Below are 15941 nucleotides of genomic sequence, written 5' to 3' on the forward strand. Positions count from 1 at the left end.
AGACAGACAGACAGACACACACACACACACACACACACACACACACACACACACACACACACACACACACACACACACACACACACACACACACACACACACACACACAAACAAACAGATGCACCCACCAACACCAATATTTACCCCAAAGCAGGAAGCACAGGAGGAACTGCTCTGTTGCCTAGAGACCAGAGAGGGAGAGAGACATACAGAGAGAGAGAGAGAGAGACATACAGAGAGAGAGAGATAGAGAGAGAGAGAATACACCGGCCAAGAAGAAAGATGAGAGTAGGAAAGGAGAGGAGAGTGATGTTGTATCACAACTGTAATCTCAGTTACATTACAGTTATACCATAGTCATATCAACCTGATGTCAAAACCACACCCGCTCATGAGTCATGAAGATTTTTTTCCCTTTCAAAAATCCTGCAGACTTTTAAAAATCATGTAATATAAGAACTGTACGGAGAAGTGAAATAGTGTTACTTTCTTTAAGTAGAAACGTCATATATATCGTGGCCGGACACGTGCACACATAGACATCAAAGAGGGCTTGAGCCCCTGCCCTTTTACAGGTAAAAAGTGCCCTCTCCAGACCATGACTGCAGCATTTACTATGGGGTGAACCTAATGCAAATGCTCCCTCTCCATGCCATACCCTAAGGCAGCATTCAAGAGAATTGCATTTTCCAACCTCTCCTGAACTTGAATCCAGCATTTTATGTTGGAAGAATTGCCCCTCTGTGTAGAAATACTACATGCCGTAACTCCAGTAAAGGCTTGAGTGTGCTGTTGCCCACCGGAAATATGAGCTTGCAGATCGGATATTTTCGGGCTAGAAAGGTCAAACAAAATTTCAGCCAAAAGTGCCCTTTTAGAAATTTCAGCACCTGCCCGTCTAACATTCACGTCACAGGTCGAGGCCACGGCTTAACGTGTGGGAACAAGATGTGCGTGTCGAGGCCACGACTTAATGACGATTGTGGGCATTGTGGGCATGACATCCATATCATTGTTGTCGGGCAGAAACCTCTTATCTCCGTATTCTAGCTTTTTGTATTAAAGCCCTACTTGAGCGTCACACAAAAGCATCAAAAGTAGCTGATCCAAAAGCTCAAAGTCTTTTGAGCTTGTAGATCTGCTACTTTTGCCATTTTTTTTATTTGAATCCTGAAAAGTAACAGTTTTGAGCATATGAGGTTTCCACCCGACAGAGGACGATATGTTGTGGCGTATGTTGAGGCCACAAGATGAATACTGGTTTTTAGTTAAATCCTTCATTTGGACACAGTCATCCTTGCAAAATGGAAATGATTGATGCTATCTCCTTAAATATGGACATGTTTTACAGTAGCTATAGTTCCCAAATATAGGCATTATAAACACATTAGATGGAAATCTTTCTGCTTTTTGTAACCATGACTACAGTTGCTAGGCGTTAAGGTCTATATTTAATCACAGAATTGGAAACCATGGTGGAGGGTATGTCGTTCTGTCATCTTCCACTAGATGGCAGTGTTATCACACAAATACATATGGACATCCAAGTCAGAGAGTGTAGATGAAATACAACAAATTAAAGGGGTATTTCACTTAAAACTCTGGCTTTTGTGTTCACCCCAGACGAGGATGCTTGATTCAATATTTAAATATGTTATATTCATTTGACCAGACACCTTCCTAGATACATTTTAACTTCAAATTCCATTTTAACTATGTTAGATCCACTGAAAACACGTCCTTGGTCCTTCTATTGCTATTCTTTTTTCCGAATTACTTAATTATTATTAATGAAAATGAAATAAATAATACATTAATAAAATAATTGAAAAAACACGCTACCCTTGCCTACATGTATGTAATGTATACATGTATGTAACTATTTCTTACAGCAAATGAACATTTGTTATGGTTTTTTAAGCTAGTTTTTCCCAAGTAAAGTTGCAGTGTGGCATAGGTCTGTTTACACAATGCTGTACTGTATATCCCTTCAACTGTACATACATTTCTTAGTTTTTATTTTGACACTTGCTTTTGCAATGTAAACATTATGTTTTCTCAGGCCAATAAAGCTCAATTGAAGTGTGTGTGTGTGTGTGTGTGTGTGTGTGTGTGTGTGTGTGTGTGTGTGTGCGTGTGCGTGCGGGCGGGCACATGTCAGGGCTCCTGGGAGGAGGGGGAGGAGAGAGGAGGTGAGGAGGAGGTGAGCATGGGGGAGGTGACAGACGAAAGGACTACAAAACAACACACAAAGACTACAGCTCCCAGCAGCAGGGCTGCAGTTTCCACACATGGACATATGTCTCCCCCTGCAGGTAAGAACAGTGTCTGCTCCTGTGTCACCGAACAGGGTCTGCTGAAATGATTTCAGAATGACTTTTAGATCTGTCATTAGTTTAATATTTAACTAATAATCTCGTCCAACACACTCGCACACAAAAGAGACACAATAATAATAGCGATGCACCCGCAGACATACGTGCACACACACACACACACACACACACACACACACACACACACACACACACACACACACACACACACACACACACACACACACACACACACACACAGAGATTCACATGCGCACGCACACACACACACACACAGAGATTCACATACATATACACGCACAAAGACACACACACACACATGCACACACGACACGCACGCACACACGCACACACATGTGCACTTGGTCCAACACCAATATTTACCTCAAAGCAGGAAGCACAGGAGGAACTGCTCTGTTGCCTAGAGACCAGAGCGAGACAGCGAGAGGGAGAGAGACAGAGAGAGGGAATACACCGGCCAAGAAGAAAGAGGAGAGGAGAGGAGACTAGAGTGATGTTGTATCACCACAGTTACATTACAGTTATAACATTTTGATATCTTTAATATAGTACCAGAGTCCTGATGTCAAAATCACTGGGTCATGAAGATTTTTTGTCCCTTTCAAAAATCCCACAGACTTAAATTACATAATACAACATATAAGAACTGTGTTCCGGGCTGTCAGGTAGCTGGCTCTGTATCGTATGATATGCAAGGGATAATTAATGGTGAGCTGGCCATTGAGAAATAAACCCTGACCGGGTGATTAGGTGGATTCCTCAACAATCAAAATCAGAATCGGGTCTATCTTTCACATCACAGTTTTAAAGCATTGGGTGATTTTTTTTATTTTTTTTTCCCCCTGCACACTCCATCATTTTGTATTATTCCGTGAGATGAGAGAGAGGATAGAGGTAGCCGGGAGGCGGCCGCATGTCAAGTCAATTCCATTTTATTTATAGAGCATGTTTTAAAAACACTGCAGTTGACCTAAGTGCTGCACAGCATACACAAAATACACCAGGCAAGAATGTAAGTTAGCTTATGAAAGTTAAAAATGATCAAAACAAACAATAACAATAAGTTTAAAAAAAAGGAAACAAAAGGAGTTTTAGGTAGCATACAATGTGTCTGTGATTGTTTGATCTTTATTTGTCTATTTAGAGATAATACATACCGTATATACAGTATAATTATGTGAAAGCAGGTATATACATGATATTTAGAATGTTAGCAGGATACTACTGTCCTGACATTATACATGATATTTAGAACATTAGCATCATATGCAGGGGGAAAAAAATTATTAGCAACAAGTACAGTGTTTTCTGCTGTTTAAAAGACCAGTTCTTGCAGCATGTAAGCCGGTAAAAAAAATAACACCACATATTTCACATGGTTAAAAACCACCTCAGGCAGGCCGTGTTCATGCCTTGTTCAACAGTCTGATGGTAGCCGGGTAGCAACTGTTCAGAAATCAGGTGTTCAGGCATTTGATTCTGCGATAGAGCTTGCCCCGCCGTTGTTGCAGTAATGGCGTGAACCGATATTGGCTGGGGTGGTAATTGCTTTTGAGCATGCACGCACGCACGCTTTTGCCTTTCATGCAATTCCTGAAGGGAGGGCAGCTCACTTCCCACCTGCTCACCGTTCATTATCTCACTTATTATATGGCTACTTAATAAAGCAATTTCATTGATTTTAAAATGATTTAATTGGTAAAGGTAAAGAAAGATGTAGTCCATTAGATTATGCCTGGTGTGTCCAGCGCAATAGGTCGACTTGCAAAACTCTGGTAGAAATCAATATTATGTCACTGAATTGCCTATTTCTCACCTGAAATGTTTTCAAAAACATTCTTTGGTGTAATGTTTAGCTTTAAATTGCGTAGTGTGTTTGTTTACATAGCTGCATTGTTCAATACATTGCAATACAATCATTGTTTGATGCAGGTAATTCAGTAATTGACCAATCAGAATCAAGCATTCAACCAAGCCGTGTATATGTTACAGGGTGAATGGAGAACCAGGGTGATTGAAGAAGGCTCGCTCGTTTTTACCACCCACCCAGCAATTCTGTAGAAGCAACACTAGACACTAGAGGGAGCCACAAGCCAGGCTTGTGCACAAGCATATATGGCCGCTACCACACACACACACACAGTCACACACACACACGCGCGTGCGCGCACGCACACGCGCACATGCTTTCAATGGACTGTTAAGATACTTTTATTGTGTTCTGCTGGCTTTTGTTTTAGTTTCTCCCTGACACACACACACACACACACACACACACACACACACACACACACACACACACACACACACACACACACACACACACACAGTGATCCATGAAAAGAACTATTCTGTCCCTATCGGTTTACAAATCAAACGGCGCTGAGTCGACTAGTGGAGCGTCGGCCGGTCACCGCGGGCACTCGCGCCGCGCGCTTCCTCGGCCTCAAGCTCCACTAAGTCGGCGCGCCGTGCGTGTGAACGCGTGTTCAGCGTTCCCCTCATAGATATTATGGTTCCCTAGCGTAGCTTCCTGGTTGCTATGTGGGGGGGAACAACAAAAGACAGGTCTCCGTCGGCGCATCAAAGCCCCGCCTCTCCGCGCTCTCCTTCTCCTCCTCCTCCTCGGAGGAGAAGGAGAGAAGGAGAGGACGGGACGGTTTAAAACGCGAGGAGGAGGAGGAGGAGGAGGAGGCTCCTCTTCCTCGCGAGCCTCGCGTAATAACCCCCCGCATCGCAGCGCCGTCCTCCTCCTCCTCCTCACGAGCCTCGCTAATAAACCCTGTCTCGAAAAGCCCCGCATCGCCCCGAAGCCCCGTGCCTAAAAACAAGCGCTCTGTCTTCAATCACCCTGGCTCTCCAAACACCCTGTGACATATACATGATTAGTTATATTTTGATTCAAGACTGTGTTTGGAGAAAATTGTATTAATTAAAGTAGTGTTGGAAACATTACATAACCCGGGAGGAAATGACTGTCCCCACTAAAGCCTGTCACGCTCCATCAAAAACATTTTTTAGATTGAAGCAACTGAGAACTGACAACACTACTCTCCTACACACGCCAGTCTAAAAAAAAAGTCTAGTCTATTTTATTTATAGAGCATGTTTAAAAACAGTGCAGTTGACCTAAGTGCTGCACGGTAAACAAATGTAAGTTCGACAAGATTCAAGAAGTTTTATTTGTCACTGACTTATACAGGTACAAGCAGCGAAATGCAGATTGTGCTACATGCATGTAACGAAAATATATTAAAAGAAGAAAATAAAAAATGGAATAGAATGACAATAATAACAAATAATATACGAATATACAGTGATAGGGCTATACGCTAATGCTTGTCTTAGATAGGCACAGTAACATAATTTGCAGTCGTTCCGTATGCAGTCAATTTCTGATAAAACCCCCCCCCCAGCAATGTTCACCCAAATGTGCAAAGTGACCATGTGCAGATGTAGAAAGCAACAGGATCAATAAATGTGCAAGTGTCACGTACATATACATAGTATGAGCAGCATTTATCAAAGAAGAACAAGTGATTAAAGTATAGAGACAGTGTCATAACACTTATTGTCATTGTATTTTTTAGTTTTTTGGCCATATCCACATTTAGTGCTGTAACAGCGACTGGTGAAAAAAACACCTAGACAGCATACAAATATGTTCAAAACTATTAATACAAGGAACAAAACAATAACTGTAAGTGTAAAAAAAGAGTTTTAGGCAGCATAAAATGTGTGCCACCGTTTCTCCATGGAGGCATGACACTTTTTAAGGGAGTACAGGTTTGATTTAAGTCTGCATTCCAATTTAGGCATTTAGCAGATGCTTAACCAGAGCGACTTACCAATAAGCAAGGTAAACGCATATATCAGATGCAGAGAGACAGTGTAGTAGTAAACTAGGATCACAGGTAAACCAAGAAGAAGCTTCAGTCTAAAGTAAACAATATACTATCAAAGAAATCTCTACATTGAAACTATAGGATACCAGTCAAACGACGAACCTAGCATCTATCTAAAAATGTTTACATTGTGGTCGAGAAAGACGAGCCTAAGTAACAAAAACATGAGATCAAATCCATGCATGGTCCTCATTACGAGGTCAGGTGACATGGTGTTGTCGAGGGGACATAGTAGCTCAGACATATAGGGTGGTGCCAATCCATGTAGGGCTTTAAAAACAAATAATAACATTTTAAAATCAGTTCCATGTTTGACTGGGAGCCGCTGAAGGGAAGCCAATGTGGGGCGGCCGATGTGATCCCACTTCCGGGTGCCAGTCAGGCGTCTGGCAGCGGCTTTTTGGAAGAGCTGTAGTCAATAAAATGAAAGAACTAGCAACTGATCAAACCGGGATGAAATGAGGCCATGGATAACTATTTCCAGATTGTGAGCTGGAGAGATCATGAGCGATCGACCTAGAGAAGTAGTTGTTACTGCAGGTCAGGGGTCTTAAACAGGGGGTCCGGGACCCCTAGGGATCCTCAGAGTTACTACAGGGGGTCCGTCAAATCTTTGTGTGGTGGGGAACATTAGCCGAAAATAGCAGATCTACAAGCTCACAAAGCCTCGCGCATCCAGCTATCTATGGAATGTATGAAATAGGTTTAATCTGCAACACAATTTTATACAATATATAGTGGGGGTCCCTGCTTCATCTCTCTCTCCGCTAGGGGGTCCTTGGTCAGAAAAACGTTGAAGACCCCTGCTGTAGGTAATTTGTTAGCCTGAGAATTGTAGTGCATGTTTTTGTATTTTCTTAGTGTTTGGATTAAAGGGGCTACACCATGAATTTAAAAAATAATAATAATATTTAATATCATATTGTTTATGTCCCTCAAACGTTTTTCAAAAGGTTTGAGCCTAAATCAAGCCTCAGATATACTCATTCCAACTAACTTCTCTCTGGCTTATAAAGCACTTTCACCTGCAACACCACATTGTCCTGTTTGGCACGGGGCGCTATTGAGCCAGTTTGTATGCATGTTATCTCCTGGTTCTGTGTGGAACTGAAAAACGGGAGGGATTGTAGCCTGATGTGACGTCACGTCAGGGACCAAATCAGTTTGGCCTGTTTTGAGACCAATTTACAGAAAACCCCAGATTTGCTGTGAAAGCCTGAGTGTTTTTTTTTTTTTTGGTAATCCGGTTTAAGTATAGGGTTTAAGTCACTGGTTCTCAACGTGTGGGCTGCCAGGGTATTGCAACTGTGGGCCCCCAAATAATTGGACAACACTAAGATTTTAATGATAGTGTAACATGCATATTTAAAATAATTATGTTAAAAACGTAATTTATGCATACGATTGATTGATTATTAAAATAAACATGCTCTGAAAATGCACATGCCCCCCCCCCCCCATCTGACCACTTTGGGCCGCCGTGTTAAGTGGTCAGATGGGTGGAGCGGCGTGGACACTAAAGATTTTTAAGTGGGCCCTGATGCAGAAAAGGTTGAGAACCACTGGTTTAAGGGTTAATTGTTTCTCGTAGATATTTTATCATATTTTGATTAAATTAAAATATGTGATTTATTTAGATTTTCTGATCAAGTCTACCTTCCCAGATGTGACTCGGGTGACCTTGGAATCAACCAATCAGGGCCCACTTACCATCGGTGACCTCGAGCTTGGCCCAATCAGGAGAGCTGTGGTGACCTCTGACCCACAGACTGACCATTCACTTTCACCTTCTCTCATAGAGGACACGCCCAGGGAAGCACAGGTGACACAACGAGCACACACACACACACACATACAGATACACACACACACACACACACACATACACATACACAATAACATACATTTGGACTGACCTGCAGCTACTATAACTAAATGTGTTGTTGCTCCTCTCCTCTCCTCTCCTCTCCTCTCCTCTCCTCTCCTCTCCTCTCCTCTCCCCTCCCCCCACAGGCAATCAGACCAGCTGCTATCATGGTCAGACAGTATGAGGAGACTCAGGAGAGACACACTCCAGGTAGGAACACCACACACACACACACACACACACACACACACGTTAGGACAGTGGACACACATACACAATACTGACAGTGAAGTTGTTTTAACTACCTATCGTGCCTTCAGGCCTCACGTCAGAAGCTTTTAACTTGACATTCTAGTGTAGTGGTTCTCAACCTTTTTCATGTGAAGGACCTCCAAAATTATATATATTTGGGCCGCGGACCCCCATCTCAAAATATCAGATTCTCTCGTGGATATGATTCTCTGGCCGTCAGAGTGTCTGTCTCTCTGGCCGTCAGAGTGTCTGTCTCTCTGGCCGTCAGAGTGTCTGTCTCTCTGGCCGTCAGAGTGTCTGTCTCTCTGGCCGTCAGAGTGTCTGTCTCTCTGGCCGTCAGAGTGTCTGTCTCTCTGGCCGTCAGAGTGCTGCTACATGGTTCACAACAGTTGTTACGCTCTAGCTAACAACACATTGTCTGTATGGATTCTATTGAGTGTATTGACCACCCATCCATGATAGGCGGGGTGCAAAACAAGCACTCCTAGTCCTTACAGCACTGCGTGTGTGCGTGTGCTGGGATGTGGGGTTCCAGGAAGAGTGTTTAGAAGATGACAGGATGTAAAACGCACATACACACACCAACACTAAAACAACACACACACACTGTCTGTGGATCGTTCTGTTTAACCATATGAACCCTAGTGTCCCTATCCTAGCCATGTCACAATAGTCAAACATTCTCTGCAAAAACAGGCAAACATTCCCAGAGAACATCCATGTTTCATTTTTCCCTCTACAACACCAAACTACAAGCTCAAGCTGTGAGCTTGTAGATCGGCTATTTGCACCGAATGTTTCCCCCAGAATAGGGACGCTGGGGTTCATGTGGTTCGACGTATCCATTCATTATGATGTGTTATAGTGTGATGATAGAGCACATGGCTCCGGGGCCTAGGGGCCTCGGCTGACCCTGTAGCCCAGATACCAAGCTCTGATGTGGGATGAGGAGCACCGATTCTCCCTGAGGAGAGTGTGTGGGCATGGATGTTACCTAGAAACTAAAACGCACACACACACACACACACACACACACACACACACACACACAAACGCGCACACACACACACACACACACACACACACACACACACACACACACACACACACACACACACACACACACACACACACACGGCGCTGTGTGTTTTATGTTTTAAGTCTAAACTAAACTCGGCCAAGTGTGAAACTTGCACAAACCTCCTCAAATCAGGTCACCATCTGTGTGTGTGTGTAGTAGTCTATATATCTCCGATTTATTTTATTCTGAACTCAACATGAAAAGATACTTTAACTTCTCTCATCTCCTCCCCTCCTCTCGCCTCTCATCCTCTCCTCCTGTCCCGTCCTCCCATCTTCTCTGCTCTCCATCTCTCCTCTCCTCTCCTCTCCTCTCCTCTCCTCTCCTCTCCTCTCCTCTCCTCTCCTCTTCATTTCATTTCATTTCATCTCTCCTCTCCTCTCCTCTCCATCTCTCCTCTCTTCTCCATCTCTCCTCTCTTCTCCATCTCTCCTCTCTTCTCCATCTCTCCTCTCCATCTCTCCTCTCTTCTCCATCTCTCCTCTCTTCTTAAAGGTGTTTTATATTTTCTGAGGATCCTTGACTCTCATGGGACGAATAGTCCAGTTTAACAGGACAGAAATAGACAAGGGCCTGGGGGGGGTGTTTGTGTGTGTGTGTGTGTGTGTGTGTGTGTGTGTGTGTGTGTGTGTGTGTGTGTGTGTGCAGTTTTGTTGGTGTCTGTCTGGGATTGGAGTGGGATTATAGGGTGTGTGTGAGAGGCAGGAAAGATCTGTTTTAAGCAGGCCAGGTCCTTTAAGGAATGACCCACATCGTGTGTGTGTGTGTGTGTGTGTGTGTGTGTGTGTGTGTGTGTGTGTGTGTGTGTGTGTGTGTGTGTGTGTGTGTGTGTGTGTGTGTGTGTGTGTGTGTGTGTGTGTGTGTGTGTGTGTGTGTGTGTGTGTGTGTGTGTGTGTGTGTGTGTGTGTGTGTGTGTGTGTGTGTGTGTGTGTGTAAATATTGTCATGGTATTCTATCATCAGTTGTAGTACTAACAAGTGTACTGTAGTAACAACAGTAGTAATTGGTACTGGGTGTAGTAGTAACAGTTTTAATTGGTACTGGCTGTAGTAGTAACAGTAGTAATTGGTACTAGTAATAGAGTACAATAAAAACAGATTCAGTTGCAGAAACGCATGTTTCCATGGAAACCACTGTGCTATTGACCTGACCCTCAGGCTATACAAACACACACACACACTATCTTTCTACGTGGGCGGGTTTGGCTCAAAACATAAAGACAGAGAGAGAGACCTGCAGGTGTATCTGAGACTAGACGAATACTACACACACACGCACATGCGCGCACACGCGCACACCCAAGTTCTATCCAATATTTATAATAATTGTCTGTCTGTCTGTCAGTCAGCTCTGATAGCCAGGGTGTGCACTTGTTGCTTCACGCGACACCACAGGGTTCCGCCTGTTTGTTTTTTTCAAGTTTCACGCACATGCACCGCTGTGCACTTGTGTGCCTGCGACCATGCGTTCCCACACTATGGTCACACACTGCTACTGCTAGTACCCAATACCGCTGTAGTTACTTTGGGAAAACAATAGCCAGCAGTATATAGTATTAGGCACTTGTTCACACCCCATCAGATGTGCAACCCAACCCCGGTCTGGTCTCTCCATTCAGTAGAATGCGTTTGTGCCAGCTTAGTGGAGTTATTTTCTCCTCTTTATTGTATGTGTTCATGGGAATAATTACAACTTTTTTTAAAGATCTAACGTGTTTCAGAAGCCATAGTCAGGATTGCCTAATTCGATCAGCATTGCACAGACACAATTCACAATAACAATGCAAAACTAACTAGAATTGCATATAAAACCGTCTTCGTTTTTGTTTTTCCACCATCACCTCTATTGATAGCCTATGTATTCTATTATCCTACCTTTCTTTCTAAGCTTCTATAAATCAAGGCATTCCTTGGAAAAGTTACGACAAAAACTAAAGACAAAATAGTAAATTTATATCTAAAACTGCTTATGCAAACGTAAACCTAACTGAAATGAATCAAACAGAAATAAATATTTCATAATGCTGGTCAGAGCGTGTCTGTGTGCATCTGCGTGTCTGCTTGTGCACGCGCACACGTGACCTCATCAAAATAGCCCCCCCCCCCCCAGTTAAGAAATCACCATTACACCACTGCTGATAGCTCCCATCACCTGTTGGTTTATAACATGTCTCTTTAATGTATATCTTTAATTGTTATAAAGATATATACTGTACATGTATAAACATGTATATAAATGTATATGTGTGATTGTTTTGCAGCTGGGCAGGAGGTGGAGGAAGAGTCCAGCAGACAGAGAGGTGTGGTTCCCATGCGTCAACCGTCTGTGGGGGAGGAGAGGAGAGACGCACACTCCTCCTGAAAGATACACACACACACACACACACACGCACACTCAATTCAATTCAAAGGGCTTTATTGGCATGAGAAAACATACGTTTACATTGCCAAAGCAGAAAGCACAATACAACAATACAGCAATACAATCAAAACAAAAAATATGTACATTTGAAAGTCAGAATCTTCAATAGATCAATTTCTATGTACCAAGATCACTGGGTGCAGGTATAGTGCAGGAATATACACAATGATTAGTCTTTAGGGTGGTTGTGTTCCGTTTGATATCCTTCTCCTATCACAGCAACACACACACATACATTCACAGCAACACACACACGTACACACACACACACACACACACACACACACACACACACACACACACACACACACACACACACACACACACACACACACACACACACACACACCACTAATTATTGAAACCAAACTAGATAGATATATAGATAGATAGATAGATAGATAGGCAGGCAAATAAGAGAAATGTAATTTTGTTATTGGGATTTTAAATAAAAGTTATGAATTGATTAAGATAATTTTGTTTGTGATTCATATGAGAACCCCCCCCCCACCCTCTCTCTCTCTACACTGTCTCCCTCACAGCTTTCCTACTTTCTGTCTCTCCTACCCTAGCCTGCCCCAGCGTGTCTGATATCTGGTCTAGAGGGGCGAATTCAAAATCTCCGGTGAAAACAACCAGTGAAAACAATTGGTTCACTGATCTGTGCGCCGGCCCCGCCCGCGCCCCTCCTCCTCCCCCAATGTGCAGCATCGAGGCGACATTACAAAGTCTATACCAGTTTTGCTATAAACACGCCCCCTTCTGTGGCCAACGCGGAAGTGCCTCTGCCTACAACAGCTGCGGGCTATTTCTTTAGCCCGTATAGTTTTGGACCGCGACGGAGGCGCGCCGTCTCAAGCGAACTTGAGCCACGTGAGGCACCACCGAGCGAGCTAAAGCGAGCGACTTGCCGTGCCGAACGTTGCGAAGTTCGCTTGGGCCGACTCAGCGCCGTTCGAGTTATGTACCGATAGGGACAGAATAGTAAATAATTTTTTGGTGAGAGCGTTTGCCCCAACTGCCACTCAAAGTGGCTACTGGCCAATCACAGCGCGTCCTTGCACAAGCGTATTGGCCAATCATGCACAAGTGGTATAGATATTGCGATGACGCAGCATTGAGAGCCCTGACCTCACAACATTTGGAGCATCGCCCACTGCACTCTGGTTGGTTGGGGAAATGAAAGGTTGACTCCCACTTCCTATGCCAGACATTTCAACAGCTTGGTCCAGGCTTTCTTTTTGAGCAAAACGCGAAGGAAAATAAAAGCCTGGAGATCGAGGCTACTCCTACCCTGTCTCCCTCTCAGACTTCCTACTGTCTGTCTCTCCTACCCTGTCTCCCTCTCAGCCTTCCTACTGTCTGTCTACACTGTCTCCCTCTCAGCCTTCCTGCTGTTTGTCTCTCCTACCCAGTCTGTCTCTCAGACTTCCTACTGTCTGTCTCTCCTAAACTGTCTGTCTCTCAGACTTTCTATTGTCTGTCTCTACTACCCTGTTTCCCTCTCAGACTTCCTACTGTCTGTCTCTCCTAAACTGTCTCCCTCTCAGCTTTCCTACTGTCTGTCTCTCCTACCCTGTCTCCCTCTCAGACTTCCTACTGTCTGTCTCTCCTACCCTGTCTGTCTCTCAGACTTCCTACTGTCTGTCTCTCCTACCCTGTCTCCCTCTCAGACTTCTTACTGTCTGTCTCTCCTAAACTGTCTCCCTCTCAGCTTTCCTACTGTCTGTCTCTCCTACCCTGTTTGTCTCTCAGCCTTCCTACCGTCTGTCTCTCCTACCCTGTCTGTCTCTCAGCCTTCCTACTGTCTGTCTCCTACCCTGTCTCTCACAGCTGGGAGTGTTTGAGATGTCTATCTGGCTGTCTGCCTGTCTGTCATTTCTATGAAGTCATCATGGATACATGCGCGCGCGCGCACACACACACACACACACACACACACACACACACACACACACACACACACACACACACACACACACACACACACACACACACACACACACTCTCTTAATTAGTTGTGAGTTGTGACTGATCCAGCTGTTGGGCCACATTCACTACGCGTGCGTGTGCGCGCGTGTGTGTGTGTCGGGCAGCTTTCTGGAAGACAGGATTTCTTTGTTACAAATGGACAGAGAGAAAAGAAAGAGATCGAAGTCCAGCTGAGAGGATGCGCACACACACACAGCTCAAACCATCTGCATGCAGCTGTTCTCTGCCAGCTGCACACACACACACACACACACACACACACACACACACACACACACACACACACAGACACTGTACATTTAAATCAGTTCGATAAAAGGTTTTGTTTCTTTGAACAACAACGTGAGTCCAATCATAAAGTTGGAAGAAACATTTCCAAGCAGATTAAACTTTTTGTGCCAAAGACCTTTCAAATTGGTATATATTTACCAACGGACCCCCATCTGAAAATGATTTGTGTTAAAAAAAAAAAAAATTATTCAAATATTAAACAAATCCGGTTTAACCACCCAAGTGTCCCTATTTTGGGCCTAACATTCTGCAGAAATAGCTGATTTATTAGCTTGGCTATTTTTGCCGAAGATATGGTGTACAGCAGGTTCATGTTCATAGTGACATGATACTGACCTACTAGCACTATCATCATGGTTGTGAAGATTTTTCTATTAATGTTGGATTCATGTTAATGTGTAGTAGTAATAATAATAATGCTCATAGAGTGCTCATAGAGTTAAAAAATTATAGAGAGGTAACGAAAATCCCCGCCCATCCACTTGTATGGAGTTGCTCACCCAGCGCATACTCCCTTTTCACCCCTTCTTCCGGGTTGGGAAATGTGACGGGCGGGGCCTATTTGGGGCCTATGTGACGCGTCTTGCGTCACTGCGCGTCGTCTCACATGCACAGTAGTGTCACCTCCGTGCGCAACCCTGTGCGCAAGCTTGTGAGTCAAGCCCATTGGTCGAAACCGTTTTCGCTCGTTCATGTATCTGGCCCCAGCCGTAATAAGCTGCAGTACCTATGATCGGCCACCATGTCCAATGCGCTTCACTGCTTGGTTCTGGGGGCTTGGTCGTGCTGCAACGCGTTGTAAGCTTGTAGATCGGCTATTTTTGGTGAATGTTCCCCCTGGAATACATATGCTAGGCTTCAAGTAGTTAATATAGAAAATAAAATAATAAAAGTTCCATAATAAAAGATTTGGTGGCCGCCCTGTAGTAACTCCGAGGACCCCCAAGGGGTCCCGGACCCCCTGTTGAAGACCCATGGTGTACAGTGAAAACAGGAGGGAGGCCTAGTATATTATAGAGCCCTTGGGAATACAGTCATTTAATTATAGGGTTTAAGTGGTTAAATGTGAGAAATGTAATTTATAGATGAATTGTAATTTCCTTTGTATTAATAAGTAAAATCATGTTTAAGGAGCAGGTTGTTTTGTGTCTTTAACAACCCCCTCCCTACCTGGACCAGTTTCAGGCTACGGGGAAGAACGCAGTCGGCCAAATAAACCTGCTTGTGAATACATTATGTGCTGTTTGGCAGGCAGGACGCTGTCCACATTTCTAGTCCAGACGTTTTGCTGAAAGGCAGCTGGCAGTCCCTGTACCGTGTGTGTGTGTGTTTGTTTGTTTGTGTGTGTGTGTGTATTCTAGAGCAGTGGTTCTCAACCAGTGGTCCAGGGACCACCAGTGGTCCTTGTGGAGGTTCCAGGTGGTCCCCAGCTAAATGATGGAAGAGTTGGTTCTTTTTTTTTTGTTAATTTTACGCTCTTCAACTTCAACTTCAAAATATTCCTTTCGGAACTTCGTTTGTGCAGTGGTTAAAATACAACAGCTCTCAGGAGTTCAATTATTGTTAAACATCTGCATTACTTAATGAAATAACTGTTATTTTTTATCAATGTTTGCCTGTTATCTCTCCTATGGTACCAACATCAATACAGCATGGAATTGTGGACAAAATCGTATCCAACGATAACAAAATATTCTACGTTTTGGGTCTAAATCTCATCAAACGGTGGTTCCGTGGCTCAAATGCTGAATAAATAATAACCTTGATATGAAAAG

At 43.8% G+C, this 15941-nt stretch overlaps 1 protein-coding gene across 2 annotated transcripts in view; it reads left to right on the top strand.

The window, feature by feature from the left end:
- kiaa0586 (KIAA0586 ortholog) overlaps positions 1 to 12229 on the top strand; it is a 62187-nt gene extending 49958 nt beyond the window's left edge. Inside the window, exons 30-33 of one of the 2 annotated variants that reach the window (XM_080414744.1) lie at positions 2162 to 2315; positions 7900 to 8084; positions 8276 to 8339; positions 11723 to 12229. In XM_080414744.1, the coding sequence (XP_080270870.1) occupies positions 2162 to 2315; positions 7900 to 8084; positions 8276 to 8339; positions 11723 to 11823 (504 nt within the window). In that variant the 3' untranslated portion in view covers positions 11824 to 12229. The remainder of the gene's footprint in view (positions 1 to 2161; positions 2316 to 7899; positions 8085 to 8275; positions 8340 to 11722) is intronic. The other variant, XM_080414745.1, reaches the window with a different exon arrangement.
- The last annotated feature ends 3712 nt before the right edge of the window (positions 12230 to 15941 follow it).

This window comes from Gymnoscopelus braueri (genome assembly GCF_963280865.1).
Source record: "Gymnoscopelus braueri genome assembly, chromosome: 19".
Taxonomy (NCBI): Eukaryota; Metazoa; Chordata; class Actinopteri; order Myctophiformes; family Myctophidae; genus Gymnoscopelus; species Gymnoscopelus braueri.